The 12,969-nt window shown below is 36.2% G+C and overlaps 1 protein-coding gene across 3 annotated transcripts in view; it reads right to left on the bottom strand.

The window, feature by feature from the left end:
• Positions 1–3,570, bottom strand: part of ARY (Aldo-keto reductase on Y) — a 57,471-nt gene extending 53,901 nt beyond the window's left edge. For 2 of the 3 annotated variants that reach the window (XM_086829861.1, XM_086829863.1), the window contains exons 1-3: positions 3,222–3,529; positions 2,992–3,159; positions 2,761–2,930 (exon numbers count right to left, since the gene is read on the bottom strand). In XM_086829861.1, the coding sequence (XP_086685987.1) occupies positions 2,761–2,930; positions 2,992–3,159; positions 3,222–3,401 (518 nt within the window). In that variant the 5' untranslated portion in view covers positions 3,402–3,529. Of the gene's footprint in view, positions 1–2,760; positions 2,931–2,991; positions 3,160–3,221 lie in introns of all 3 variants that reach the window. The other variant, XM_086829862.1, reaches the window with a different exon arrangement.
• Between the last annotated feature and the right edge of the window lie 9,399 nt (positions 3,571–12,969).

The raw sequence follows: 12,969 nt of genomic DNA, 5'->3' as shown, positions 1-12,969 counted from the left end.
CATAGAAAAAGATTGCATATCTTCGGGCTCAGATAAGGAAAATATTGTGTTTGTTGTTTTTGGGCTTATATTTTACTTTCAGCTACAATGCCATCAAATGGAAGCGCTTTCATCGATGGATAAATAAAAGTATGGTGAGCGTTCCCAAAAATGTATCTGGTATAGACACATTATAATCCCTGTTCACCCGTATGATATACCCGTTGGCAGCATGAAATAATAAAAATACAAAATAGCTTGATTTAAGTATTGAATATTGAATGAAAAGGAATTATCATGCATGCACTTAAGAAAATCATTTGAACGAAACACATTTAAATAATTAAGACATATACTATCTGCCTCTCCTCCGTTTTAAATCGACAGTTAAATTGAGCATAAATATTGATGAATGAAATGAAAAAAAAAAACTGTCAACTAAGCTGTTATGAATTATCATTATAAAATTTTGTTTTTAGCTAATATATTACTAGTAATACTGTACATATTTAGTAATTAAAATTTTAAAGCTTGGTTTTAGATGCTAATATATAATATGAAACTAGAATTATCGGAAGAACACAGCTGAATTAGAGAAAAAGGAATATGAATGTAGGGAATTTAATATATTTCATTTCGTATGTTAATAAACAAATTATTATGATTGAGTAAACAATACTTTTAACTCCATGCTGATCGGGAGGTCGTCGTGAAAGCTCTTGGAATCATGGGGTCAATTATAAATATTTACGGGATGATATTGACCATGGCAGGGTGGGCATGAAACACCTCAATAACATTTGCAGGTGCGAAAGCTATTCGCTGAAAGGATTCTTCTTTCTATACTTCAGTCTGTCTGCTGCCTATGCTTATTCCTCTTTCCGGTTAGTTAATTTTCTTGATTTAGCACGCAATTTTTAGTTATTAAAGATTACCCAAGAGCCCCAATGACTGTAGCACATATGAACACCGCGACACTTGTTGACGAGACAGAGCCGGATATATTTGCGTGCAGGCTAACAGTCGGGAATACCAACAGCTCTACGTTATTCGTTACAAAATCAATAGATTCTTAAGTTAAGCAGGGTATTCATGAAATGAGCCGGACCAGAATGGATCAATAAATAGCCACTAATGCATTAACTAATTACTTGAACCAAAGACTATAAATACTATATACTTATACACCCTTTGGTTGAACTGTAAATATTTACCTATAAAAATTGTTTAAGCATTTTATGTTTGCACAGCAGTTGCCATGACAAAATCTATATGCAGGGGCATACATATGTGAATATGCGCAAAAAGTTAAGGCAAGGTTCGCGCATTCTTTTTTTTATTTCAGCTTTTGGTGTGACTTATACACTTATACACCCTTTGCTAGAACTAATTATTGAACTTATTACAACATGTTTTTATCAAGTAGTGAATATGGTGAAGTCTGCTGGGTTATAACAATTTTTTGTCAGAAGTTTGCAACGCAGTGATATAGACCATATAAGGCTAGGTGAGCAGCACAAATGAAGCTTTTAACGTTAAATGATTTATTGTTAAATGTAGAGAAAAATAGAAAAAAAAAACTGTAACTGCCAAAACTATTGAAAACTGAAAATGTTAAAAAATATTTGTAAAAATTTTCCGATAATTCCTATGGCAGCTATATGATATAGTCATCCGATCCGGCCCGTTCCGACTAATATACGAGTGAGAGTATATAAAAGACTAACTTCAAAGTTTCATTCAGTTAGCTCCAAAACTGAGAGACTAGTTTGCGTAGAAACGGACAGACGGACAGAAGGACAGACGGACATGGCTAGATCAACTCGGTTGAAGAATATATGTATATACTTTATATGGTCGGAGGTGCCTCCCTCACTGCGTTGCAAACTTCTGATTGAAATTATAAAACTCTGAAGGGTATAAATATATTCAGAAATGGCAAAGTTATATTTTTTCAAAAATATTCCGACCGATACTATGGCAGCTGTAATAGTCGTCAGATTTTCGTAAAATTTTAATGTGTTGAAATATGGAAAGGTTATCTTAAAGCTATAGTCTTTCATTCTGTGTTGTTCCGACTTTTATACTAACTAGAGGAAGACTATCTGCAAAGAATCAATTAAAGATCTTCAAAACTGAAACCTAGCTTCCGATAAACGGACAGACGGACATGACTAGATTGACTCGACTGTTGATGCTGCTCAAGAATAAATAGTTTTTAAGGTCGGAACTGGGTCCACCATTGAAGTAAAATTTTCAAACTAATTGATTGACATGTTTTGACTTTCAGACGTACATGCTGACTGCTTCGAAATTATACTTTTGCATATTATTTCTTATTATACCCTTGCAGGGTATTATAATTTCACTCAGAAGTTTGCAACGCAGTGAAGGAGACACCTCCGACCATATTAAGTATATACATATATTCTTCAACCGAGTCGATATAGCCATGTCCGTCTGTCCGTTTCTACGCAAACTAGTCTCTCAGTTATGAATCTATCTCAATGAAACTTTGTAGTTAGTCCTCTATATACTCTCACTCGTATATTTGTAGGAACGGGACGGATCATACGACTCATATAGCTGCCATAGGTACGATCGGAAATGTTTTACAAAGAAAAATTATAACAGAAAAATTTTAATTAATTATATTATTGTACAATTTTGTGTAAAATTTTATGAATGTCGAATTACTATATCATATAGCTGCCATACGAACGATCGATAAATTAATACAATTAAACGTGCAACGATACACATTAACCAAATGAAACTTACTTGGTTTGTATTTCACCATCTTTCATTGGCTGAAGAATTTCATCGCCAAAATGTTTATATCCAATTGGAAAGTGCATTAAATATAAGTCGATATAAGTAAATCCAAGCGATTCCAACTGCTTTTGACATATACGGCGCACCTCATTCGGCTCATGGTGGGTATTCCATAACTTGGAAAATGCCCTGATTAATAAAATTATAAACCTTTTTTCTTACGAATATTTTAAATACCTTGGTAGTCAAAAATATATTTTCTCTTGAGATGTTTCCCATTTTGATTTGGGTACGAAGAGCTTCTCCAACTTCTTTTTCGTTCTCATAATAATATGCAGTGTCAAAATGCCTAAATCCTGTCTCTACAGCATAATGAACTGCTGTGGAACATTGATATCCCTTCAGCTGCAAAGGTTGACAATTTTATTAGTTCGTTATTACAATTTCTTTTATAGAAATATGTTTGCCTTATTTGTTCCAAATCCCAAAATCGGCATTTCATGACCGCTGCTAAGTTTGACTTTAGGAGCCATAAGCAATGGCTTCACTCCACATGGTGGGCGTTGGTCACCTCCTAATATTACTTCAATTTGCGAATTTTCATCTTCTTCTATATCACATTTGGTTAAGCAGCGTATAGGAAGCATAACAAAACTTGTAATTAAATATTTTTACCAGAATTTTTGAAGAGAAACGTAATGTTTTCCGAATTTAGATTGAAATAAGATTAAATAACATTCTAGGTTACTTTGTTCACTTTCCCACTATTGTTTATTAATAAGGCCAACTTGATTTAAAGTATTGTAGTTATTGCAGGTAGTAGCTAGCATGGTTAGAAATGAACGAAAATTTAACATAATTTCAATCAAAATGATATCTTTAACTTTAAACGGAATAAAATCATATACAAAACAAGAAAGGAAGCTAACTTCGGCACGCCGAAGCTTATATATCCTTGCAGATAGAACTTCGATGACTAGGAATCCATACAATATAAATTATATATATTTATGTTAAAAAACAATGGAGTAATACCTGCTTACATTTCATTCACCTATACATATTATATTTGCAGTTTTACATGCACAGATTTGCATTTTTGCTCCACATCTAACGATCGTTTGTATGACACCTATGTGATATAGTCGTCCGATTTTCATAAAATTTGACACAAAATTTAAGACTGATATAAAATGGCTATATCTCAAATTAAGTGAAATCTGCTAAAAACTGAAAACGTTATAATTTTTAATTGTATTAATTTCTTGATCGTTCCTATGGCAGTTACATGATATACATAGTAGTCCGATTTTCATATAACTTAACAAAAAATGGTAGATTAAAATAAAATGGCTATATATCATATTTGATGAAAATCTGGTGAAAACTGAAGTAGTTATAATTTTTAATTTGATTAATTTCTTGATCGTTTCTATTGAAGCATGCGTACATATGTATATACATACATATAAATAAGGCTGCAACACTTTGTTGTTATGCCAACAATGTTTACATTATCAGCGATTTTGTCGCTAACGCTAAGTGCCCTCTGCACATAGTGAAGTGCATTCGATATATGATCAGCACTTGATGGCAACGACCGCCCAAATGGCTAAGTCAGCGTTCTCACGCTTGACCGTAGCTATGTATACATATGTGCGCGCAGAACTCTTCCTCTCTTCACACTTACATATTGTTACGATATATATAATATACAAAATATATAAAACGGCTGCTCTTCCGCTGCGTCGGCAGCTAGCAAGCCTTAATGTAAGAAAATAAGATTCATTCAATAAAGACAGGGAGTAGCGATAACTACAGTCGCTCTCCAAATTAAAAACACAATTAATAAAAGAACAATCTCAAACGATTTCTCTACATGGCGACCGTGACAGTCGCAATCCTTTTAGATTGCAAGACTAAGAGAAAATATTACTAAAAATAAAAAAAAAAATATACCACCACCATACATGGACCAAGGATATCAATGATAACAAATCATCGAAGAAAAACTGAACGACTGGATCCGAAGATTGCAGACACAGGATGTAAACATCGAGGGAAAAATTAATAGCAGACTACGGAAAATAAAGATCGCAGTGAGTGGAGTGTGATGTGTGGTAAACGCAGTGGTGTGGTGAAAAAATTAAAAGCCAGAAGGGTTGAATTACAGAAGCTACTAAATAGCGGAAGTAAAATAAATTGGAACAAGTCGGTAAAAATACATGCCGAACTTGAACATAACATATGTATAAGAAATTTATTAAGTGAAAGAAAAACCACAGCCACACATACATCCACCTACCCTGCAATTTAAAGCCTCGCTAAAGCTAATATAAAATTACCTCCGCCACAGAAGAAGGAAATACCCAAATTAATGAAGAAGTACCCAAACGACTGTGAGGGAACACTGTGCTCGCCCCATTGCGAGGACTCCTGTGCAGCCAGCACCGGTGCCCCAGCATAGAAGATCATCGAGGAAGTCCAGCCTGTGCAGCCAGCACCGGCCACGTCTTGCAAATCAAGCGAGATCAAGAAGAAGTGAGCCGACAGAGCTTCATAGAGCACATATTTTTTTTAATGCACTGCGTTGCATAATTTTTTTGAATGCACTGCGATGCATATTTTTTTTATATAGATATTAAAAATAATTGTAAAATTGAGCGGAAGAAAATCTGCCCAATTAGAGTGTAGCCTGTAAAGCTACATAAACATTAGGTAGAAAAATACATGTAACCATAACAAACAAATTATTTTATGAAAATTAATTGAAAGCAAACTTATTTATATCAATAATTATATAAGTAAATACGATGAAAATTTTGAAAATAAAAAACAAAATTTAAGAGAAACTGTCAAAATTTGTATAAATAGTAAACCCAAAATGGGATTAGTAGACGTTAAAGACAGTGGACTCCACTGCTAACGTAATAAATAAAGTCGAACCAAATAACATTGATTTGGAATTCGCTCTTGCTATTAATAACTGTTGTCATAATGTGTGTCAATTGCTTCTATAAATTGAACAAGCTACATAATAAATGTTTAAAAAAAGATACATGAGCCAAGCAAACGACTTGGACAAAATTAAAAAAAAAAAAAAAAAAACAAAGCACACAAACAACATAATGAACAATTAATGAAGCAAAACATAATAAAATGTCATTAAATAAGTAACGATAAGAAAAATAAAGAAAATTTGGAAGAAAATATATATACATATGTATGTATATTTAAATATGAATACAGAAAGAGCCATAATAAATACACATGAAAGGGACCCAGATTTCAGTAGAAGAATTCAGCAGTTAGTATCTGCAACCCCTGTTAGTGTGTACGAGCTAGAAACCCTTTACGTAGACACATATAACTGTCATGTCTCTCCATTATTTCACTGCACCGCAACCCAAAAAGGAATAGTACTAACAATGGAATGGAATGAATTATTAAAAGAACTATCAAACATTAAAGCTGTATTGACAAATCACATAAGTCACTAACCTAAAATAGACCGATACAGAAAACAACGGTCAAGAAACACGTAGAAATATTAGTCAAGAGCTTTAATGAAGCTCGAGTCCTAATATATGAACACAGAGACAAGTTAAATCAAGATCATTGGTCTCAAGTATCGAAGTTTTTGATCAGACTAAGATCCAATCTAACATCTATTAGAGAAAGGTTAAACTTGATATTTCAATACCAAATATTCTTAATACTTCAATAACAATTGAAGCTGGTGACGAACCAGAGTCAAAAGAAGTTATTGACCAACAAGTTTAGGAAGAGGAAGAAATAAATAATCTCACTATCCAAGCTATACTAATGTCAAATTGGACAATTTTGCAGATTCAGATAATAGCTCGAGCATAGTTGAAGAAAAATTTATTACAATGGCACAATCAAATACTGATTTTATCAACAATGCATCAAAGCTTATACCAGCATTTGATGGCAAAGCTGAAAATTTAACAAGTTTTCTCGATGCATTGGAGATTATAGAATCAATAAAAGGTGAACACGAACAATTAGCTATTTCAATAATAAAAACAAAGCTAAAAGGTGTCGCCAGAAATTTAGTCGGAAATGAAACAACTATATCAGAAGTAATTTCCGGCCCAAAGAGCAATGTCAAAGGCGAATCTGTAGAAGTATTATCAGCTAAACTGATGAATTTACAGCAACGCAACAAAACTGCTAACCAATACACATCAGAGGTTGAGCAAATGACAAAAGCTTTAGAAAGTGCGTACATAACGGACGACCTACCACTTGCGTTAGCCAGAAGTTATTCCACACAGTCTGCAGTTAAGGCAATGACAAAGAATTGCGCAATCTATATATATAAAAATGCTCTGTTCGTGTCTACATCCTTCATAGACTTGAAAAGTTCTGAACCGTTAAAGCCCAAATTTTTACACAACATGCGTTGAGGTTCCAGCTCGGTTATTGTTTACTTTTGATATTGATAGCTTATCTGCATTTGCGAATATATCAATTTTTTCGCATTTCCCCGTGCCCCTTTTGCTGCGCCCTTTACAGGCAGCCAGCTGAATCAAAGCATTTCCTGTCAAACATTAAAAACATTGAAAGAAGAAATGGGAGATACAAATTTTATTTTTTTGTTCAGGTTCAGTAAGAAACGATGTCATGCCACCCAAGAAGTCGAGTTTGGGTCGTCGTACTCGCAATACAAAAGCAAACAGACGTAAGATTACGAATATGACTGACGAAGAACGGGCCTCCATCAGAGAGACTGAGCGGCTGAAAGCAATGCAGATGCACAATGAGGAATCAGCAGAAATACGAGCAGATAGGCTTGAGAGAAAACGATTGAGATTTAGGCAGTCGCGTTCTGCAGCAATCGATTTGATTCACTCTCAAAATAACGAACGCGACAGGGCAAGGGTAGCTGAAGCGCGTTTACAGCTTGCAGCAGATCAAAACCTGCAATACAATCGTCTTGCATTCAGATATAATCCAACTGTTGATTACAGCTCGAATCGCAATGTCGTTATTGGCCGGATGCATCAGGTCTGCATATACTGTCAGGCTCCTTCGATTGAATCAGACGAAACTTCGGTCCGAGGAATATATCCATTTGCGGGATGCTGTGATGAATGACCGTAATACAACCAACGTTGGAAAGCTCACGATTTTGCCATCCTCATACATAGGTAGCCCACGCCACATGCATGAATATGCTCAAGATGCCATGGCATATGTTCGTTGCTACGGCCGTCCAGATTTTTTTATCACCTTCACATGCAATCCAGCTTTGGACGAGATAGTACAGCTGTTATTTCCTGGACAATCATATAGGGATAGGCATGACATCACACCCCGTGTTTTCAGACAAAAGCTCAAGTCACTGATGGATTTCATTGTGAAACATGGAGTTTTTGGATCTGTGCGGTGCTGGATGTATTCAGTAGAATGGCAGAAGAGAGGATTGCCGCATGCGCACATACTGATTTGGCTGTATGATAAAATTACTCCAGACGAAATCGACGATGTTATATTCGCTGAGATTCCACGGGCCGAGGTTGATACGGATTTGCATGAAGTTGTCATCAAGAACATGATCCATGGCCCTTGTGGTACCCTCAACCCATGTTCACCATGAATGGTAGGCGGGAAGTGTTCCAAGCGATATCCTCGAGCATTTACAGCCAACACCGTAACAGGGGACGATGGATATCCTCTGTATAGGAGAGGGTCAACTGAAGATGGAGGCACTTCGGCAACTTTAAACATGAGAATTGGTGATATTGAGGTAGACAATCGTTGGGTGGTTCCATACTCACCACTATTGTCAAAATCATACAAAGCGCACATAGAACTAAATGTGCAAGAAAGAGTCCTGAATCCGCCTACGACAACTCTGACTGCCTTCTTCACCTTATGCCAGGAAGATGCTTTTGCCATAACCTTGATGTATTCAGAAGTGCCCTCTTAACCACAATATGCCACAGAGAAACGTGGCAGGGTACAGCTAGTTGATAATGTAAAACTTATCATGCAGGCTGGCACTTTCAACACCATGAATGATCCCGTAAACAGTTGCACAGAAGCAACTGGACCGCAAAACACAGTCCTATATTTCAACAAGAAAGGAAGCTAACTTCGGCACGCCGAAGTTTATGTACCCTTGCAGATAGAAATTCTATGACTAGGAATCCATGCCATATAAATTATATATATTTGTGTTAAAAAACAATGAAGTTAGACCTGCTTTCATTTCATTCACCTATACATATTATATTTGCAGCTTGACATTCACAGATTTGCATTTTTCTTTTACATCAAACGATCGTTTGTATGGCACCTATATGATATAAACGTTTGATTTTCATGAAATTTGACACAAAATTTAAGACTAATATAAAATGGCTATAACTCAAATTTGATGAAAATCTGTAGAAAAATGAAAAAGTTGTAATTTTTAATTGTATTAATTTCTCGATCGTACCTACGGGAGCTATATGATATAGTAGTCCGATTGTCATAAAATTTTACACAAAATTGACGAGTATAATAAAATGGCTATATTTTAAATTTGATACAATTCTATGGAAAACTGAAAATGTCAAAATTTTTTTTCTAAAAATTTACCGATCATTCCTATGACAGCTATATGATATAGTCGTCCGATCCAGCCCGTTTCGACGAGTGAGAGTATATAGAAGGATAAATACAAAGTTTCATTTAGATAGCTTCAAAACTGAGAGACTAGTTTGCGTAGAAACGGACAGACGGACAGAAGGACAGACGGACATGACTAGATCGACTCGGCTGTTGATCCTGATCAAGAATATATGTACTTTATATAATCGGAGGTGCCTCCTTCACTGCGTTGCAAACTTCTGACTGAAATTATAATACCCTGCAAGGGTATAATAAAAAGTAAGAAATGTGTATAGTAGCCCTTTAGTACCAAAATTCGGTAAGAGAACTCCGAAGCAAAGTAGGCGATGAAAATTCTACCTGTGTTCGGATACTGCCAGAATTTGGAGCAGCGGTTCCGAAATTAAATTAAGATGATGAAAAATATTATTTAACGAATAAACGAATCGATAGTCTCGTTGTTGAAATCGACTTTTTTACAGCTCTAATGACAGCTGAAGTATTCACAAGTGTTTTGCAATGTAATTTATTAAATATTGTTAAAGGTTAAGTGACTTATTTGTATTCAGTTAATAAATTCATTTCCAGAATTGATTTTGAAACTGGACTCTTTTTTAACCTAGACGGTGTGAACGGAAGTCCAGTATATATCCAGTATTTGTTTTCTTCTTAATTGGTGTGTATATATATGGAAAATATTGTCCATTAGATTCTAACACACATATGTATTTTAATTATAGATTTACGAGGCAACAGCCGGAAGGAAAGACCCGTAACATACGTTTAGGGGAAATGCAAGAAGTTATGCTAAGTAAAATTGTGAACAAATTATATAGTTTTCTAAATGAATAAATAAATAAAAAATGTATTATAAATTGCGTCAGATATTTACTATGGGGCGGGGGGTTCCGGGGATGTTCTACACGTTTCCTCTGGGATTCCGATCTGATTCTACTCTAAATTCCCCTACGATTCCTTAGTAATTCCGCCTGGTACTCCTTTGAGAGTCCTACCTGATTCTACTCTGAATTCCCCTACGATTACTGCCAGATTTCGCCCCAAGTTCCTGGATGATTCTGTTCAGAATCCCATCCGAAATTCCCTTTTGATTCATAAATATGTATACTTCCTACTCATTTTACAGAAAATTCGACTATTTCAGTTCTTTTTTTATGAGTCTGCAGAATCATAGAATAATGCATATGGTTGATAGCTTGAACAAAAAAAATCAATTTATTAATTCTTAACTGAAATGAAATGTAACTCTAAAATATGACGGGACCACACCCATTTTTTTCAAAACACTTTCTTTCTGTTGTAATAAACTTGATTAAAAGCGACCTTAAAATTTTACCTTGCTGTGAAGTAAATATTTAATGCCACAAAAAGTGGTTGGTCTCTCCATAATGCGCCGGAGACATTTGCAAAGTCAAAAATTTCATTAACATTAAGTCGATGTTATTGCATTTCCCCTTTCATACGGAAACGAACACTTCAGAGCCCTAGTGAGGACTCTACGCTGTGCTACAAGTATAAGTAGTTTGGACATTTTTTTATTGTATTTGTTACTATAGTATAGCAAATTAAACAATAGTGTGGGGAGAACTTCAATTGAAATATACAAAAGTGCGAGGGTTAAAGTGGGGTAATTGGGTGTAGGAAGTGGCAGGGAGTTTAAGCAGTGTTTAATAAGTCTTCCTCATTGGAAGGTCCGAGGGATGAACTCTTTTAAGTCTTCGCCATGTCCGCCGAGATGCAAGTCTCCTGGCAAGGATATTTGGGTGTGACATGAGCTTATTCCTATAGTGTTTGACTTGCATATTGATTATGTGTCCAATGAAGGGAACTTTAAGATCTTTCGCTATGTCTACATCCACGCAGAACCAGGATCTTGTTTTGGAATACCTGGATGCGACTAAGATTTGTTTTGGCCGCAATACCATAAACTTAAATTCCGTATCTCCAAGTGGGTGTAAAGATGGAATTGTATATCCGGATCTTAATTGCCAGACAGTACAGCCTTCTGGCCTTATCCTGCATTGAGCGCCTAACTGCACTTATATGCTTGGCGAAGGTTAATCTGGTGTCTTAAGTAACCCCCAGGTACTTATACTCCCTGACCTGCTCTAGAAGCTCTACATGCAAGAACAAGTCAGAGCATTGTTCCTTCCTGAGGGAGTGCGTCACTACCGCACACTTTTCTGGGTTAATGGATATGTTCCAGCGACAGGACCAATTCTCAAACTTCTTGAGGTACAGCTCGAGCATATCCGTCACGTCATAAAAACAGTTTGATCTGGAGCGGATCACAGTACCGTCTAAAAATGTGGCCAGCATTGGATTCTGGATGGACCTCAGCATATCGTGGATAAACAAACTGTAAAACGTTGGTCCCAACACGCTTCCTTTGGGAGTTCTAGACTTAGTCAACCTTTGAGAGGATAGGGTTCCGTCCTGAACCACCCTTAATGTCCTGCCAGAGAGATAGCTCCTAACCATTTGGGAAGAGCGTTCAATGCTTTCGGAGACTGACGCAATCTCCTAAGGATGCATCTTTCCAGATGCTTACCAAATGTGGAAAGGAGGCTAATAGGCCGATAACTGTTGAGGTTATCGGGTGGTTTGCCAGGTTTAAGGATCATTACAATGCAAGCATTCGGTAAAAAACTCAACCTCAGGGAAGCATTGAAGATGAGTAAAATATATAGCAGTGCTCTAAGAGGCAGAGTTTTTGAAACACGAATGTCCATTTGATCCTCTCCTGGGGCTTTCTCGGCATTTAGCTTTTTAATGTCCTCTTTAACCTCCTGCAGGGTTACAGGGGGCACAGGGATTTTATAAATAATTAAAAAATGAATAATATAACAATAATGAGAACATTGCAATGGATTTATTTGTGCACTATAGATAAAACTATAAATTTATCGGTCCAAGGTAGGTACAAGTATTGAGGTTGCATTCTAGAGCCTTCAATTTTTTATCCACTCCCTATGTTGTTTAATTGTGGCAAAGAACACATTCAAGACCATCCTGAGTCACTAAGAAAGCTTTTAAAATTTCAAGTGACTCCATCTGGTAAGCACCGTAGTGGTTTGACGCTGGACCAAAAACTGACCAGATGCTTTGGTGTCTCTTGCCCCGTAGTTTGATTGCAGTGGTGTGTATTGAGTGCTATCCAATTGCCCAATGTCGCTTGGCGATCGCAGTGAACCTGCAGATATCCGGTTTGCTACAGGTCTCTAGTTCGATTTTTTGTCAAAATGGGTCTTCTCTTCTTTAACCATTCCTGTTGGCTGTCAGCTTGAAATTGTCGTAGATTCTTGTCTGGGCCTAGTTTTAGGAGATCGGTATCTCTATGTCAGAGCCTCAGAGCCTGCTCGGGCTAGTTTTGATTTTTCGTTCCCTGAGATGACAATGTGTCTCGGTATCCAGGATTCAACAAATCTGTTAATGGCCTTCATACACTCCGCTACAAGCCGAGTATTGGATTTAATTGTAATAATATAATTTAATACTCTATCCCTACTCCAATCTTCACTTGTTGGGCATAAAGTCGTGAAACCGTTATTGAAGCTTTTCTTTGAGGTT

Source organism: Drosophila serrata, unplaced genomic scaffold (genome assembly GCF_035046125.1).
Source record: "Drosophila serrata isolate PLE 108 unplaced genomic scaffold, ASM3504612v1 contig_227, whole genome shotgun sequence".
Classification (NCBI taxonomy): domain Eukaryota; kingdom Metazoa; phylum Arthropoda; class Insecta; order Diptera; family Drosophilidae; genus Drosophila; species Drosophila serrata.
The sequence above is the reverse complement of the archived record's forward strand: the minus strand, read 5'-3'. Positions and strand labels throughout refer to the sequence as shown.